The sequence below is a fragment of the Chiloscyllium punctatum genome, chromosome 6 (assembly GCF_047496795.1).
Source record: "Chiloscyllium punctatum isolate Juve2018m chromosome 6, sChiPun1.3, whole genome shotgun sequence".
Lineage (NCBI taxonomy): Eukaryota > Metazoa > Chordata > Chondrichthyes > Orectolobiformes > Hemiscylliidae > Chiloscyllium > Chiloscyllium punctatum.
This window is the reverse complement of record NC_092744.1, coordinates 50,605,432-50,623,230: the sequence shown is the minus strand read 5'-3', so window position 1 is coordinate 50,623,230 and position 17,799 is coordinate 50,605,432. Positions and strand designations below refer to the sequence as shown.

The following is a 17,799-nucleotide window of genomic DNA, read 5'->3' as shown; positions in this document are numbered from 1 at the left end:
TTCACAACTGAGAAAAAAAACCTTCTCCAATATGCCTGTAGATTAAATTAACTGTGATGTCAACTACCAGTCTGGAAGATCTGATGGTCTTTTCATGGATCCATCATACACCAAAGTGTAAACTGATGAACTGAGTCCTCCACATGCTTATGGAATTTTAACTTAATAGCTTGCCTCTTTATTTTTGTAGGATTTCCCTTAGAATCCAATCTGATTAATTGGCTTGGCTCCCAGTTGCCTGGAAAGCACTCCAGGGGAGGTTGCAGCCACTGTTGTGTAAGACTGTTTATTGCTTGTTCTGACTTCAAAAGTAAGAAACACCATAAAGCACTTTCAAATATGTCTCATTTTCATTTTTTAAAAATAAGATTCAATACTTGAAAAGATTCCTTATCATAGTCTTGCTGACACTGCTTTTATAAATAATATTTTGGAAGCTCATCAAATCTGTTTTAATTTGAGGAACCTGATACAAAGGAAATACAGAATAGATGCAATTGTAAATTTATAGTTGCTAAAATATCCTTTTTACTCAAAGAATGTTCAGTCCTATACTGAAAACAACATATGGTGGAGATCACACTGGGTCAGACAGCATTCATGCAGAGAGAATTTAGAGTCTAGAGTAGCATTCAGTACAGATTCTAGCATCTGTTATAATTTTGCTCCAAATAAATGTTCAGTCCTGTGCCAGAGTCATACTCCAAGACTTAAGTGAGCTATTTTAAAACTTTTAAATCAGTTATGGTGTTGCTGGCTCAGCCAACATTGTCCATCCCTAATTGCTTTGGAGGAGATGCTTCTTGAGCCACTGCAGTCCTTTGAACATATTGGCACCCAAAGTGCTGTTGGAAATGGGAGTTCCAGAATTTTTATCCATCAATGGTGAAGGAACAGCAGTAAACTTCCAAATCAGAATGGTATTTGGCTTGCAGGAGAAATTACAGGTGGTGGTTGTGCCATGTCTTTTCCGCACTTGTCCTTCTAGATGATAGAGGTCTGAGTTTGGACCGTGCTGTTGGAAGAGCCTTAGTGAGTAACTGCAGTGCACCTTGTAGATAACATAGAACACTGCCACTATGTGTGACTTGGAGAGGAATTTGGATGTGATGATCTTCTTACAGCTGTCCTTTTTGATAGAATTCAAAGAGTGGGATATGGCTGTCACAGTAAATGTGCAGTAGTTGATCTGTAGATAATTTATCATTGTGTCCAGTGGCATGGAAATTAATCAAGCATACAGCTTCTCCTGTTATAGTCCTGTGTGATTAGATTCGGTTCCCTACGGTGTGGAAACCGGCCCTTCTGCCCAACAGGTCCACACTGACCCTCCGAAGAGCAACCCACCCAGACCCATTTCCCTCTGACTAATGCACCTAACACTATTGGCAGTTTGGCATGGCCAATACACCTGACCTGCACATCTTTGAAACTGGAGCACCTGGAGGAAACCCATGCAGATACTGGGAGAATGTGCAAACTCCACACAGACAGTTTCCCGAGGCTGGGATCGATCCGGGGTCCCTGGCACTGTGAGGCAGCATGCTAACCACTGAGCCACTGTGCCACCCCTGTTGAGCTTTCTCGATGCTTTTGCCTCTGCAGTCATCGACAAGTGCATGTTCCCACATTTTGACGAGCCTTTTGGATCAAATAAAGGGCAGGGAAGAGAACACAAGGGGGTTAAGAGGCGTTCTACTCATTTCACAGCATAGTCTCTGTCCATTCTGATAGTCATTTTGTTCTTGGGATTGGTTTAGTTAAGCTTCTGTCAGCAATGCTCCTCAGAATGTGGATTGTCAGGGCTTGATGGCGTTGGCATTGAGGTCTAGTGATGTTCTTGAAGATGGATATTTCCTAAATTTATGAACCATGAATCTTAATTGTAAGTCGTCAGCTTAAACCTTGTCTGGAATCTCCTTTAGATTGGCAGAAGTTGTGAATGGCAATGAAGAATGTGGGATGAAAAGTGAACAGTTAAATGGAGATGTTTGGGCTGAGGAAACTATTTTGAGAAACTCCACTAGCAATGTTCTGGGGTTACAATGTTTGGCCTACAAAATTCACGACTATGCATTTGGATTCTAATAGTTGAAAGATTTTATCTGTGATTCTCATTGATTTTAGTTCTGTTCGAGTATTTTAGTACCATGCTCAATATAATGAGATCAGTTACAATTTTCTAATCTCGCCTCAGCCAAATTGCTAGAGTTTGTGTTCAGGGCTTATATTGGGCAGAACTATAATTGTGAAGTCTATTATGTTGTGGTTCTGTTCGCCGAGCTGGGAATTTGTCTTGCAAACGAGCACCCGAGCTACAAATCTTCTACCAAACTTTGAAGTCTATTATCTTTGATGATAACGATGGTATAAATTTAAACTGCTGTTGTTTTGTTGCTCATCCTGCCTATCATGAAAACTCTGAAGGGGACAAAAATTCAAGGATGCTAAAATTGAATCAAAGATGTTCACTGAACGGATCGAAGCCCTAAAAAAACAGTTCCAAAGTGAGAGAGAGATTGAGATGAAGGCCAGCCAGAAAGAAATAATGGAAGTAAGTCTGATTGCATTTTTACTAAAGTGAAACACAAGTACCCAAGGCCATGATTTGTTTAAAAATAACAATGAGACAAATAATTTGTGTAAAAGAAAGAATGGCATTTCTACAATGTTTTTGATGGTCGTCAGATGTCTCAAAGCTCTCTGTATTCACTGAAGTACTTTCAAAATATTGTCACTGTTGTAGTGTAGATAACATGGCAGCCAATCTGTGCCTATCTCAAAGTGCAATGTGATAATAACTAGATAATCTGTCTTTTATACTATCAATTGGATAAATATTGACCGTGACACTGGCAATAACTCTTTGCTCTTTTTCAAAATAATGTCATGGAATCTTTTACATTTGTCTAGCCAAGCAAAAGGGTTCTTAGTCTAGAGGTCTACAGCACAGAAAATGTTCCTTTGACCTATTTGAGTCTGCACTGGTTGAAAACAACCACCTAACTATTCTAATCTCCTTTTCCAGAATTTGGTGTGTAGCTTTACATGGTTTGACATCATAAGTGTACATCTAAATACTTCTTAAATGTTATGAGAGCTTCTGTCTCACTTATAGGCAGTGAGTTCCAGATTCCCACACACTCTGAGTGAAAACATTTTTCCTCACGTTCTCTACAAATCTCCTGCTCCTTACCTTAAAGTTATGCCCCTCATCTGATGGCATCTCTGGAATGTCAGCCTGGATTTGTGTGTTCAAGCCTGATGTGGGACTTGAATCTGGAGCGTTGACTCAGGAGAGTACACCACTAGATATATAAAATCTTTAAAAATAAAGTATGGGTATTAAGGTGCAATCAAAGTAGTTACTTTTGTCTTTTTTTCCACAAATAAATTGAAACATTTACTATTTCTGTGAAAAATAATGATGAGTCGTTAACAAATTGCAAGGTTATGGAACAACCATGCACACATCAATTATGTCTTGGCATTACACTGAAAGACTGGACATTTAGAAGGTGTCTGTGTACAACGAGCGAAGCACACTGAGTGGTAAAGCCCAAATTCTTTTTGTTCTTATGTTGTTAAAGTACAGGTTGTTCCGTTATAACACAGGTTCCATCAACACAAATTGGCTATAATGCAATTGCTGAGTCATGGACACTGTTTGGATAATGTGAACTTTCTGCTGCACGGGTATAGCAATTTTCTACACCAGTTTTACATAGCACAATTTTTTATAGCATGAATTTGTGGAGGAACACAACTGTTGTGTTATGCTATAGTGTTAAAACCTCAACATAATTAAAGGTGCAAATCATCTTACTAGAACAGTTTGGCTGTCCACTCAAATATTTGGCCTTGGTTGAAGCCGGAATTGAATTGTATAGTTGGGCACTTGGAAGTACCCAAGGATGCCCTCATAAGAAGAGGGTACGATGCACAACTCATTGACTGCTAGTTCCGACGTGGCTCAGGAGACAGATACAAGCTGTACCCTTCGTTGTCCAGTATTTCCCAGGAGCTGAGAAACTACACCATGTTCTTCGCAGCCTGCAACACATTATCAATGAGGATGAGCACCTCGCCAAGTCCATCCTCCCGCCTCCACCTCTTGCCTTTAAACAATCACCAAACCTCAAACAGATCATTGTTCACAGCAAACTGCCGGCTTTCAGGACAACACCGTACAGTGTAATCTTGTCTCAGTAGACGCTGCAAGACGTGTCAGTGTCGACACAGATACCACCATTACATGTGGGGACACCATCCACCATGTACTGGCAGGTACTCATGTGACTCAGCCAGCATTGTCTATTTCATACACTACAGGCAAGGGTGCCCTGATGCAAGGTAAATTGGTGAGACCGAGCAGAGTCCACAGCAATGGATGAATAGACACTACACAACAATCACCAGGCAGGAGTATTCCCTCTCAGCTGGAAAACACTACAGTGGTCTGGGACATTCGACCTCTGACCTTTGGGTGACCATCCTCCAGGACAGGCAACAACGCAAAGTGGCAAAGCAAAGGCTGTTAGCCAAGTTTGGCACCCATGAGGATGGCCTCAACCAGGACTTTGGGTTCATGTCACACTACAGGTGACCCCATTGCACTACACACACACACACACACACACACACACACACACACACACACACACACACACACACACACACACACACACACTCAGACTTACACCCCTTTACACTCAGACATCTACACACACTCTCACAGACATTCATACCTAGCCCCCACATAAGTTTGTGGGGTGAATTTGTACTTGCAGAATTATGTTTTATTTTGATCAAAAACTGCATGAATCCAAGTAAGATTCTGTAATCCTTTGTTTTGAAATAGAATCAGTCTGAACATTGGGGCACAGACAGCCTCACACATGGCACCTCATACCTTCAATGCATTATCTGGGCTGACATGGCACCTATTGTTAAAGTTCACTTGAGAATGTACTTTTAAAAAGTTCTGGGATTAACACATGAACTGAAACCGATATGGTCATTCTAAAAGATGAAACTTAAACAATCCAGGTCTTTTTCAAGATATAATTTAGGTTACATCACACTGTAAACTTTTGCTATAAGTTCTGTGTCTTATGGTCTTATATTCCACTACTACCTGGTGAAGGAGCAGTGCTCTGAAAGCTAGTGCTTCCAAATAAACCTGTTGGACTATAACCTAGTGTTGTTATTTTTAACTTGATTAGAAACAGGTTTTGGTGGAGAAACAGATTTCTCACTTTAATTCCACATAAATCAAACCTTTTATTTTCTAAACGTTAGCAAGAATTGCATTTTATTTGAGTAGGAGATAATGCAATCAGAAGTACTTGTTTGCCAAGGGCTTGACTTGTGATTTTTTTTTCCAACTTCACAGCTTAAAAAATGTCTAAGTGATGCCACATCCAAGACTGCAGAAGTGTCACGAGCCAATAGAGAATTGCGACTGAAAGTTTCTGAATTTGAGAAAACGATAAAAAGTCAGAAAACAAAGATAAAAGATCAAAAGATTCAACTAAAACATCATCTGGAGACCAGAACAACGTATGCACAAAATACAGAAAGAATGAAGGTATGTGCAGTATGATTTTTTTTTGTGTGTGTAAATGCATTTTGAAAGACCAGGCTATGAAATTTTATAGTCTCCCAAGTCTGTTCATAGTAGAAATGCAACTTCCTCCCAAGTCTGTTCATAGTAGAAATGCAACTTCCATAAAAATACCCACTTTCCGATCATCTTAAATCAAAAACTTTCTGTATAATAAAGGGAAAAGTAAGTGATGAAACAGAAGACTGTGTGGATTTCGCTTCGTTACAGATATTAAGAAATAGAGTATAACAGATCAGCAACAGAATCATAGAAGCACAGAATGAGGCTATTTGCACCATTGAATCAATACCAACTTTAAGGAGCAGTCCTGTTAGTCCCAACTTCTCTGCTATTTATCATTTTGAAGGCTGTTATTGGATCTGTATCCACAACCCAATCAGGCAGTGAATTCTAAATTTTAATAAATCAAGAAAAGTTAAGTAAAGAGTTCATTTGATCCAGAAGCAGAGCTTTTGAGGTGACATCAAGATTTTTGAGTGATGCAGGGTAAGTGGAAGCTGCAGATTGGGTAAGTACAGATGGAGATAGTGTATTAGCATGGATAGAGAATTGGCCAATGGGTAGAAAACAATGAGTGGAGATAAGTGGTTCTATTTCAGGTCGGCAACTTGTAACCAGTAGGGTTCCACAGAGATCAGTGCTGTGACAGCAACTGTTGACAATATATATTAATGACTTAGAGTCATACAGCATGGAAACAGACCCTTTGGTCCAACCAGTCTATGTTGAATATAATCCCAAACTAGTCCCACCTCCTCCTATCCCATATCCCACCAAACCTTCCCTGTTCATCTATCTATCCAAATATCTTTTAAGCATGGCAATTTTACCCACATCCACCAGTTCCTCACTAAGTTCATGCCACACGCCAATCACCCTGTGTAAAACAAATTGTTTCATGTCTTTTAAATCTCTCTCCTCTCACCTAAAAAATGTGTCCCCTATTCTTGAAATTCCTCATCTTAGGGAAAACACAACTGCCATCAACTCTATCTGTACCTCTCATTATTTTGTAAACTTCTATCCGGTCACCTTTCAAGCTCCTATGCTCCAGTGAAAAAAGTCCCAGACTTTCTTTATAACTCAAACCTTCCATTCCGGTAAATCTCTGCTGAACCTTCTTCAGCTTGATAATGTCATTTCTATAACTGGTCAACCAGAACTAGACACAGTATTCTAGTTAATGTACTGTACCCAGATTTGCAGACAACTCAAAAATTGATGGAGAAGCAAATTGTGAAACAGTCTAATTGATAGGTTAAGTAAGTGGTCAAAGTGTTGGCAAATGGAGTGTCAAATTGGAAATATAAGGCAGGGCAGGTGACTGAGGTGTCAGTGGTGGAGCACTTTTTGGCCAGCGACCAAAATTCCATTAGTTTTAAAATAGTGATAGAAAAGGATAGACCAGATCTAAAAGTTGAAGAAAATTGGAGAAAGGCCAATTTTGACAATATTAGGCAAGAACTTTCAAAAGCTGATTGGGGGCAGATGTTCACAGGTAAAGGGATGGCTGGAAAATGGGAAACCTTCAGGAGTGAGATAACAAGAAACCAGGGAAAGTATATTCCTGCTCTGGTGAAAGGAAAGGCTGGCAGGTATAGGGAATGCTGGATGACTAAAGAAATTGAGGGTTTGGTTAAGAAAAAGAAGGAAGCATATGTAAGGTATAGACAGGATGGATTGAGTGAATCCTTAGAGTATAAAGGAAGTAGGAGTATACTGAAGAGGGAAATCAGGAGGGCAAAAAGGGTGCATGAGATAGCTTTGGTAAATAGAATTAAGGAGAATCCAAAGGGTTTTTACAAATACATTAAGGACAAAAGGAAAACTAGGGAGAGAATAGGGCCACAGAAAATGGGGGAGATACTAAATGAGTATTTTGCATCAGTATTTACTGTGGAAAAGGACATGGAAGATATAGAATGCAGGGAAATGGCTGGTGACATAGTAGGAAGTGCTTGCTGCCTTGAAACGCATAAAGGTGGATAAATCTCCAAGACCAGATCAGGTGTACCCTAGAACTCTGTGGGAAGCTAGAAAAGTGATTGCTGGGCCTCTTGCTGAGATATTTGTATCATTTGATAGTCACAGGTGAGGTGTCTGAAGACTGGAGGTTGGCAAACTTGGTGCCACTGTTTATGAAGGATGGTAAGGCCAAGCCAGGGAACTATAGACCAGTGAGCCTGACGCCGGTGGTGGGCAAGTTGTTGGAGGGAATCCTGAGGGACAGGATGTACATGTATTTGGAAAGGCAAGGACTGATTAGGGAATAGTCAACATGGTGTGACTAGTGCGTGGGAAATCATGTCTCACAAACTTGAGTTTTTGAAGAAGTAACAAAGAGGATTGATGAGGGCAGAGCGGTAGACGTGATCTATATGGACTTCAGTAAGGCGTTTGACAAGGTTCCCATGGGAGATTGTTTTGTAAGGTTAGATCTCACGGAATAAAGGGAGAACTAGCCATTTGGATACAGAACTGGTTCAAAGGTAGAAGAAAGAGAGTTGTGGTGAAGGTTGTTTTTCAGACTGGAGGCCTGTGACCAGTGGAGTGCCATTAGGATTGGTGCTGGGTCCACTACTTTTTGTCATTTACATAAATGATTTGGATGTGAGCATAAGAGGTGCAGTTAGTAAGTTTGCAGATGAGACAAAAATTGGAGGTGTAGTGGACAGCGAAGAGGGTTGCCTCAGATTACAACAGGATCTCTCTTTTATTGGTCAGAGTATTGAGTACAGAAGTTGGGAGGTCATGTTGCGGCTGTACAGGACAATGGTGAGGCCACTGTTGGAATATTGCATGCAATTCTGGTCTCCTTCCTATTGGAAAGACGTTGTGAAACTTGAAAGGGTTCAGAAAAGATTTACAAGGATGTTGCCAGGGTTGGAGGATTTGAGCTATAGGGAGAGGTTGAACAGGCTGGGGCTGTTTTCCTTGGAGCGTCGGAGGTTGCGGGGTGACCTTATAGAGGTTTTCAAAATTATGAGGGACATGGATAGGGTAAATAGGCAAAGTCGTTTCTCTGGGGTCGGGGAGTCCAGAACTAGAGGGCATAGGTTTGGGTGAGAAGGGAAAGATATAAAAGAGACTTAAGGAGCATTCTTTTCACACAGAGGGTGGTACGTGTATGGAATGAGCTGTCAGAGGATGTGGTGGAGGCAGGTACAATTGCAACATTTAAGAGGCATTTGGATGAGTATATGAATAGGAACGGTTTGGAGGGATATGGGCTGGGTGCTGGCAGGTTGGACTTGATTAGGTTGGGATATCTGGTCGGCCTGGACAGGTTGGACCGAAGGGTCTGTTTCCATGCTGTACATCTCTATAGCTCTATGACTCAATGTAAAGTTGTTCATTTTGAAAGGGAGAACAAAAGAACGGTGGTATTAAAATGAAGAAAATTTGCAGAAAGTTGCAACACAAAGGGAAACATAGAAAGCTAGCACACAGGTGTAGAAGGTAATCAGTAAGGCTAATAGAATGTTGACCCTTATACTCCACCCTCCCCCTTAAATAAGAGTAGGGAAGTCAAGATTAGAGTGATGCTAGAAAAGCACAGCAGGTCAGGCAGCATCTGAGGAGCAGGAAAACCGATGTTTTAGACAGGAGCCCTTCACCAGGAAGGGCTGTTTCTTGTGGGGGCGGAGTTCTTGAAACTATTTAAAACTGAGATCAGTAAGTTCTTGATCAATAGGAAGATCAAGGTTCATTGGGGGGATAAAAATGGAAAATAGCTGTGAGGAATGTCAGATCAGCAATGATCCTATTGAATGGTGGAGCAGACTTGAGGGGTCAATTAGTCTACTCCTATTCCTATTTAATATGGTCAAAAGAGGGTTTTCCTCATGTTAGCTGTGTTTCATTTGCTGATCATTTTGAAATCTACTCTTTGGCTATGGATCTTTCAACAATTGGAATTGGTTTCTCATAATTTACTTTAGCTGGATCCCACAAAATTTTAAACACCTCAATCAAATCACTCCTTTTTCAATTTGCCCATGGAATGTGTGTTTTACTACCTAGACAGGCATTTATTATTTATTCATAATTTCCTGGAGAAATTGGTGGCAAGCTGTCATCTTGAACTGCTGGAGTTCTTGCAACGTAGTCTCACCTGTGATGCTGTTAAGAAGGGAGTTGCTGGATTTTGACCGAGTGACAGTGAAAAAGCAGCAATACACTTCTTAAGTCAGGATGGTGTGTGGCTTACAGAAGAACTTGCAGGTATTGTTTTTACCCTACATCTACTGCCCTTGCCCTTTTAGATGGTAGGGGCCAAATTTGGTAAATGTTGTTGGAGGAACTTTTGAGAGTTAGGGCAGATGATCTTGCAGATGGCACATAGCATTAAGTAACACTAGCAAAACTGGATTCAATTGGAATCAACAGGAAAACTGGCTGGAGTCAATCCCAGCAAAAAAAAGGGTGTGGTTGTTGGAGCAAACTTTCAAGTCTCCGAAATGCGTGCCATTCCTGGGGACCAAATTAATTCAAGTCACATAAATGCTTACATTTTGTGTCTGCATCTTAATGTAGCAGAATTAATTGTACTGTATTACGTTTCTTTATTGAATGCAATTAAAACCAATCATTTCCTTTCAGTGAAATTTAAAGTGAAAGGAAACTTTTGTTTAGATTTTCAAAAAGTAATTAGCCTTCCAATATGCTAAGAAAGCTTGCCTTTATCCTACTTCTCAACTGATTAAAATTGCTATTGGAGCATTAATCAGCTTGTACAGACAATAGCATATCCTTAATTTAGATTGCACATTTCTCTGCTAAAAATCACAACATCAGCTTATAGTCCAACAGGTTTCATGAGAAGCACTAGCTTCCAATTAATGGTTGTGGAGGACACAATTGTAAGACAGAATTTATAACAAACGTTTACAGTGTGATGTAACTGAAATTATACATTGAAAAATACCTTGATTGTTTGTTGAGTATTTCATCTGTTTGAATACCATGATAGTTTCACTTCTTTCATATGTAAATCACAAAACATTTTTTAAAAAGTTACATTCTCAGGTTAACTGTAACAATTAGTGTTGGCCAGACAATATGTCTAAACATTATGGCACAGACAGGGAACACAGGGGGCTAACACCTTCAACATATTATCTGGCTAACACCAATTGTTACACTTAACCTGAGAATGTAACTTTAAAAAAAAACGTTTTGTGATTTACTTATGAAAGAAGTGAAATTATTCAAATAGATGAAAGACTCAACAAACAATCAAGGTATTTTTCAATGTATAATTTCAGTTACATCACACTGTAAACTTTTGCTATAAATTCTGTGTCTTACAATTGTGTCTTCCACAACCACCTGATGAAGGAGCGGCACTCCGACAGCTAGTGCTTCCAATTAAACCTGTTGGACTGTAACCTGGTGTTGGTGACTTTTTAACTTTGTACACCCCAGTCCAACACGGGCATCTTCAAAACATTTCTCAGCAACATATTGGGGAGGCTTTTTGGAACAGCTAGTCATGGAGCCCACAAGAGAGCAGGCTATTCTGGACCTAGTGCTTTGCAATGAACCAGACTCTATAAAAGATCTTAAAGTAAGGGAACCCTTAGGAAGTAGCGACCATAATATGGTAGAGTTCAGTCTGGAGTTTGAAAGGGAGAAGGCGAAATCTGATGTAATGGTGTTACAGTTGAATAAAGGTAATTATGAGGGCATGAGAGAGGAACTGACTAAAATAGACTGGAAGCAGAGGCTAACCGGGAAGACACTAGAGCAAAAATGGCAGGAGTTTGTAGGTATAATTGAGGACACTGTACAGAGGTTCATTCCCAAGAAAAGAAAGATTAACCGGGGAGGGATTAGACAACCTTGGCTGACAAAGGAAGTCAGGAAATGTATTAAAGAAAAAGAGAGATCCTATAAAGTGGCTAAGAACAGTGGGAAATCAGAAGATTGGGAAGGATACAAAAGCAAACAGAGGATAACAAAGAATGTAATAAGAAATGAGAGGATCAAATATGAAGGTAGGCTAGCCAGTAATATTAGAAATAATAGTAAAAGTTTCTTTCAGTACATAAGAAACAAACGACAGGCAAAAGTAGACATTGGGCCACTTCAAACTGATGCAGGGAGCCTAGTGATGGGAGATAAGGAAATAGCAGGAGAACTTAACAAGTACTTTGCGTCAGTTTTCACAGTGGAAGACAGGAGTAATATCCCAAAAATTAAAGGGTGTCACCGGGCTGAGTTGAGTATGGTTGCCATTACGAAAGAGATAGTGCTAGAAAAGTTAAAAAGTCTTAAAATTGATAAATCTCCTGGCCCCGATGGGATACACCCTAGAGTTCTGAGAGAGGTTGCTGAGGAAATAGCAGAGGCATTGGTTGAGATCTTTCAAGAGTCACTGGAGTCAGGAAAGGTCCCGGACGATTGGAAGATGGCTGTAGTAACCCCCTTGTTCAAGAAAGGATCAAGGCAAAAGATGGAAAATTATAGGCCAATCAGCTTAACCTCGGTTGTTGGTAAAATTCTAGAATCCATCATTAAGGATGAGGTTTCTAAATTCTTGGAAGAGCAGAGTCTGATTAGAACAAGTCAACATGGATTTAGTAAAGGGAGGTCATGCCTGACAAACCTGTTGGAATTTTTTGAAGAGGTAACAAGTAGGTTAGACCAGGGGAACCCAGTGGATGTGGTCTATCTGGACTTTCAAAAGGCCTTTGATAAGGTGCCACACGGGAGACTGCTGAGCAAGGTGAGGGCCCATGGTGTTCGAGGTGAGCTGCTGGGATGGATTGAGGATTGGCTATCTAACAGAAGGCAGAGAGTTGGGATAAAAGGTTCTTTTTCAGAATGGCAGCCGGTGACGAGCGGTGTCCCGCAGGGTTCGGTGCTGGGGCCACAGCTGTTCGCATTATATATTAATGATTTGGATGAGGGAACCGGGGGCATTCTAGCGAAGTTTGCCGATGATACAAAGTTAGGTAGACAGGCAGGTAGTACTGAGGAAGTGGGGAGGCTACAGAAGGATCTAGACAGGTTGGGAGAGTGGTCCAGGAAATGGCTGATGGAATTTAACGTGAGCAAGTGCGAGGTCTTGCACTTTGGCAAAAAGAATATAGGAATGGACTACTTTCTAAATGGTGAGAAACTTAATAAAGCCAAAGCACAAAGGGATCTGGGAGTGCTAGTCGAGGATTCTCTAAAGGTAAACATGCAGGTTGAGTCTGTGATTAAGAAAGCGAATGCAATGTTGTCTCTTATCTCAAGAGGGTTGGAATATAAAAGCAGAGATGTACTACTAAGACTTTATAAAGCTCTGGTTAGGCCCCATTTGGAGTACTGTGTCCAGTTTTGGTCCCCACACCTCAGGAAGGACATACTGGCACTGGAACGTGTCCAGCGGAGATTCACACGGATGATCCCTGGAATGACAGGTCTAGCATATGAGGAACGGCTGAGGATACTGGGGTTGTATTCGTTGGAGTTTAGAAGATTAAGGGGAGATCTAATAGAGACGTACAAAATAATACATGGCTTTGAAAAGGTGGATGCTAGAAAATTGTTTCTGTTAGGCGAGGAGACTAGGACCCGTGGACACAGCCTTAGAATTAGAGGGGGTCATTTCAGAACGGAAATGCGGAGACATTTCTTCAGCCAGAGAGTGGTGGGCCTGTGGAATTCATTGCCACGGAGTGCAGTGGAAGCCGGGACGCTAAATGTCTTCAAGGCCGAGATTGATAGGTTCTTGTTGTCTAGAGGAATTAAGGGCTACGGGGAGAACGCTGGCAAGTGGAGCTGAAATGCGCATCAGCCATGATTGAATGGCGGAGTGGACTCGATGGGCCGAATGGCCTTACTTCCACTCCTATGTCTTATGGTCTTATGGTCTTAGGCAGGGCTCAATAATGTTTTCCATGTTGTTTTATCCTACTTGAAATTGGTTGGTACCAGAAATGTTAAACACTAAAACTAAATTGTTCCTGATTACTATTATTAACTTATAACTTTACTTGTAATATGGCTGCAGTATATTTCATTACCACAAAAATAATGACTGGATAATTTTCCCAAGATTTCTTTGGTGTTTCACACCTTACTGCTTCACTAGTTTCTCAAAATTACTATGTCAAACTATACCTTGAATTCTGAGGTGGGTACCAGAACAGCTTTGAATGAACTAAAGTCATAGAGATGTACAGCACGGAAACAGACCCTTCGGTCCAACTCGTCCATGCTGACCAGATATCCCATCCCAATCTAGTCCCAACTGCCAGCATCCAGCCCATATCTCTCCAAATCCTTCCTATTCATATACCCATCCAGATGCCTTTTAAATGTTGCAATTGTACTAGCCTCCATCACTTCTTCTGGCAGCTCATTCCATTCACATATACCACTCTCTGCATGTAAAAGTTGCCCCTTAGGTCTCTTTTAGATCTTTCCCCTCTCACCCTAAATCTATGCATTCTAGTTCTGGACTCCCCCATCCCAGGGAAAATACTTTGTCTATTTTCCCTATCCATGCCCCTCATGATTTTATAAATCTCTATATAAGTTCCCCCATCAGCCTCCAACACTTCAGGGAAAATAACCCCAGCCCAATAGCACAAATCCTCCAACTCTGGCAACATCCTTGTAAATCTTTTCTGAACCCTTTCATGTTTCACAACATCTTTCCGATAGGAAGGAGACTAGAATTGCATGCAATATTCCAACAGTGGCCTAACCAATGTCCTGTACAGCTGCAACATGACCTCCCACTCCTGTACTCAATACTCTGACCAATAAAGGAAAGCATACCAAAATGTCGTCTTCACTATCCTACCTACCTGTGACTCTACTTTCAAGGAGCTATGAACCTGCACTCCAAGGTCTCATTGTTCAGCAACACTCCCTAGGGCCTTACCATTAAGTGTATAAGTCTTGCTAAGATTTACTTTCCCAAAATGTAGCACCTCTCATTTATCTGAATTAAACATCATCTGCCACATCTCAGCTCATTGGCCCATCTGATCGAGATCCTGTTGTGTTCTGAGGTAACCTTCTTCGCTGTCCAGTACACCTCCAATTTGTGTCATCTGCAAACGTACTAACTATACCACTTATGCTCGCATCCAAATCATTGATATAAATGACGAAAAGCAGTGGACCCAACACTGATTCTTGTGGCACTCCACTGGTCACAGGCCTCCATTCTGAAAAACAACCCTCCACCACCACCCTCATCCTTCTACCTTTTAGCCAGTTCTGTAACCAAATGGCTAGTTCTCCTCCCTGTATTCCATGAGATTTAACCTGTTGTCACACATTTCCATTATATTGGTTCATAAATCACAATTTATTAAGTAATCAGGTGATTTACATTTTTTTTCTCATCACAGGATGATAACTAACTGCTAATTAACTTACAGAATTAAAAGAATTAATTATTTGATTTTGAAGAGGTTAAACAGTAATGAAAATAATCTTCTGGTAATACAAAACTTAAATGAAGGAGAAAACCAAGATTATCACCTTTATTGTTGTTCTTATAAAATTGTCCTGATGAGTGAAAGGTGAAATGTTTTGGCAAAATGTCTTTTTTAAGTAATATTCAGCAAATGAAAATAAAAAGGGGATTATCATGCCTTTGATATGTTTTTTGGCTAGGAACTTGAAGCTGACTTAAAACAGATGGAGGGAATAAAAGAACTGTATCAGAAAAAGAACTACGAGCAGGTCTGTACACAGACAAAAATGAACATAATTTATCTCTTAAATGATATGTTTTATAAATTATTTAACTGTAAATAAAACTCTTGGGTATACATTGAGGGTAGGGTCCCAATACATCAGCATAAGTTTGTTTGGCATTTCCAACTTTAATTTTTTGAGCAGTGGATCTCCGATTAGTATGAGGCAGGGATCCAACCCTCTCCAAAGGAAATTCCCTCATAGATTGACAACCAATCAGTAGTTAACAATCCTATGGTCTGCTGTGGCCACTCAGTGGCCACTGAGGTTTTCCAGGAAGCCTAAAAAGAATGATGGATCTCCCAAACCCAGGGTCTGGCTGGGACTCAGTTAGCAGATCTTGATGCATTGGGGTGGGGCCACATGCTGGAGAGCACAGTGGGAAACAGGTTGGATGAAGAAAGGCAGAATTTTTGAGAGTAGAGAACCACCCTCCCTCCTTTTCACTGACCAGCAGCCCATTAGTGTTAGACCTGCCAGACTATGTGTTAGGCCCAGTATATGAGCAAATTACTGCAGATGATGTTTTCAGTATAGATCCCAACAAATGCTGGAGATCACAGCAGGTTAGACAGTATCCATGGAGAGAGAGCAAGCTAACGTTGAGTCTGATGAAGAGTCGTCTAGATTCAAAACGTTAGCTTGCTCTCTCTCCATGGTTGCTGTCTGACCCGCTGTGATCTCCAGCATTTGTTGTTTTCAGTACGTTAGACACCGAGCTTTCCCACTTCCCATTAGACTGGAGGGACATAAGGTTGAGGCCCTAAAATACATATTATTTATCCACTTAAGGCCTCAATTGGGTCACAGATGGGAATCTATGCCACTGCCCATAAAATCATAGCAACTGGTCTGTGCTGGATATCATCAAGTTTCATTAAAAACTACTAAAGCTCCTAATTTCAGTCTTATAGATGGTCGTTAACATCTAAATCTGTTCAGTTTTACTGAAGTCAGGAATTTTGTACACTTTGTGACACTTTTTACATTCCGTTGTACATCATTCATTTCTTTATCTGCAGTCTCAAATGATTCAGAAGTTTGTGACAGAAATGCAGAGTCTACAAGAAGAGCTTCAAAATGTGGCAAAGAGTCAGCTTGAGTCAGCATCCCTCCACAAACAGCAAGAATTCCAGTTGAAGAAGGAACATAAGCTAAGTCAAGAGTTGAGGAGTAAGTGTCAGGTGGGATGTCTTCTGTATTCATGCTTTTGTTAGAAAAAGGAAAATGTTTTGTATTGACTTTTTTGTAATCTGCTGTTGAAAGGGAAGATTGGCATTTGAACAATAAACTATTTTTAAGGCTATGAAAATTTGTGTCAGCATATATAATGGCAGGTCAATATGCAATTTATTGTTTTGTACGCTTGCTAATGTTGAATTTCCCTTTTGAAGTGTTGAAATTGCTGCTTAACACAATTGTATTTCTAAGGTACAATTTTACACTTATGTGCTTATATCTTTATAATATAACCAGTCTCAAAGTCAAGATATTATTGGTATTTACAGAAAAATCTGTCATTTGCCGATGGTCCAACCTACTTGCACTTATATGGGAGATGTCACAAGGGTCCCGGTTTCTCCCTGAAGTGAGCTATTGCCATAGAAATTAAAGGCAGGTGTGACCTTGATATCTTGGGATTGACATCCAGTCCTTGTAGGTGCATGTCCTTGCCCAATAGCTGGCATATCTTTGAGATGATAGATCCAAACATTCTTATTTCTCTACAGAATCGCCCATCTAACATTTGCAGATAACTGTAGCAAAGCTTATTAACCCTGGTTCTCATCATTCCCCTGTGATGAGGATTTTTTTTTAACTTGGAGGGTTATGAACCTTTGGCTTTCTCTACCACAGAGGACTGCGGCAGCATAATCTTTATGTATGTAGTAATCAGATCTATTGATTTCTACCTTAAAGAGACATACAGAGTTATGAGGATCGGGTGAGTAAAAGACATTGCAGTGTTCAGTCATGATTGTATTGAGTGCCAGAGCAGACTGGATGGGCTCAATGACCTAGTCCTGTTTCTTTGTTCATATGGGCTTTGGTAGATCTTAAACTGCTGATTCTCCTCCTGGAGGCTGTGTATGGCAGCCACTGGAGGTTACTGTTCTTGCTAGGCTTATTGAAGATCTCATCTCCACTGTCTGCTTCTGTTGATAATTTCAGTAGGAGCAAGAGTACGGGAATGATTGGCATGGCTTCTGACATTTGACCTCCATAAACAGATGATCTATGGGGAAATTGCAGTATTATCGAAGGGATTACAGAGCCCTGACACGTTTAGAAATCAAGCTGAGCGTGATACCCTCACATGGAGGATTCTGAAGTAACTCCTAGTCATTCCTCAATAAGGAGCTCTGAGATATGTAACCTTACCAAAGGCACAGTGGATAGCCAAAGTGATTATGCTGCTTTGGGAATAGACTTCAACTCGTAACCAACCATGAAAACAG

General features: G+C 40.5%; 1 protein-coding gene across 11 annotated transcripts in view; it reads left to right on the top strand.

The window, feature by feature from the left end:
• The window catches only part of LOC140478941 (coiled-coil domain-containing protein 150-like), a 126,522-nt gene that overhangs the window by 57,960 nt on the left and 50,763 nt on the right, over positions 1-17,799 (top strand). For 10 of the 11 annotated variants that reach the window (XR_011960899.1, XR_011960904.1, XR_011960903.1 and 7 more), the window contains 4 exons: positions 2,428-2,554; positions 5,396-5,590; positions 15,257-15,325; positions 16,363-16,524. Coding sequence is in view for 2 of the 11 variants with exons in the window: in XM_072572604.1 (XP_072428705.1) it covers positions 2,428-2,554; positions 5,396-5,590; positions 15,257-15,325; positions 16,363-16,524 (553 nt within the window). In the remaining 9 variants the exon portion in view is untranslated. The remainder of the gene's footprint in view (positions 1-2,427; positions 2,555-5,395; positions 5,591-15,256; positions 15,326-16,362; positions 16,525-17,799) is intronic. The other variant, XR_011960905.1, reaches the window with a different exon arrangement.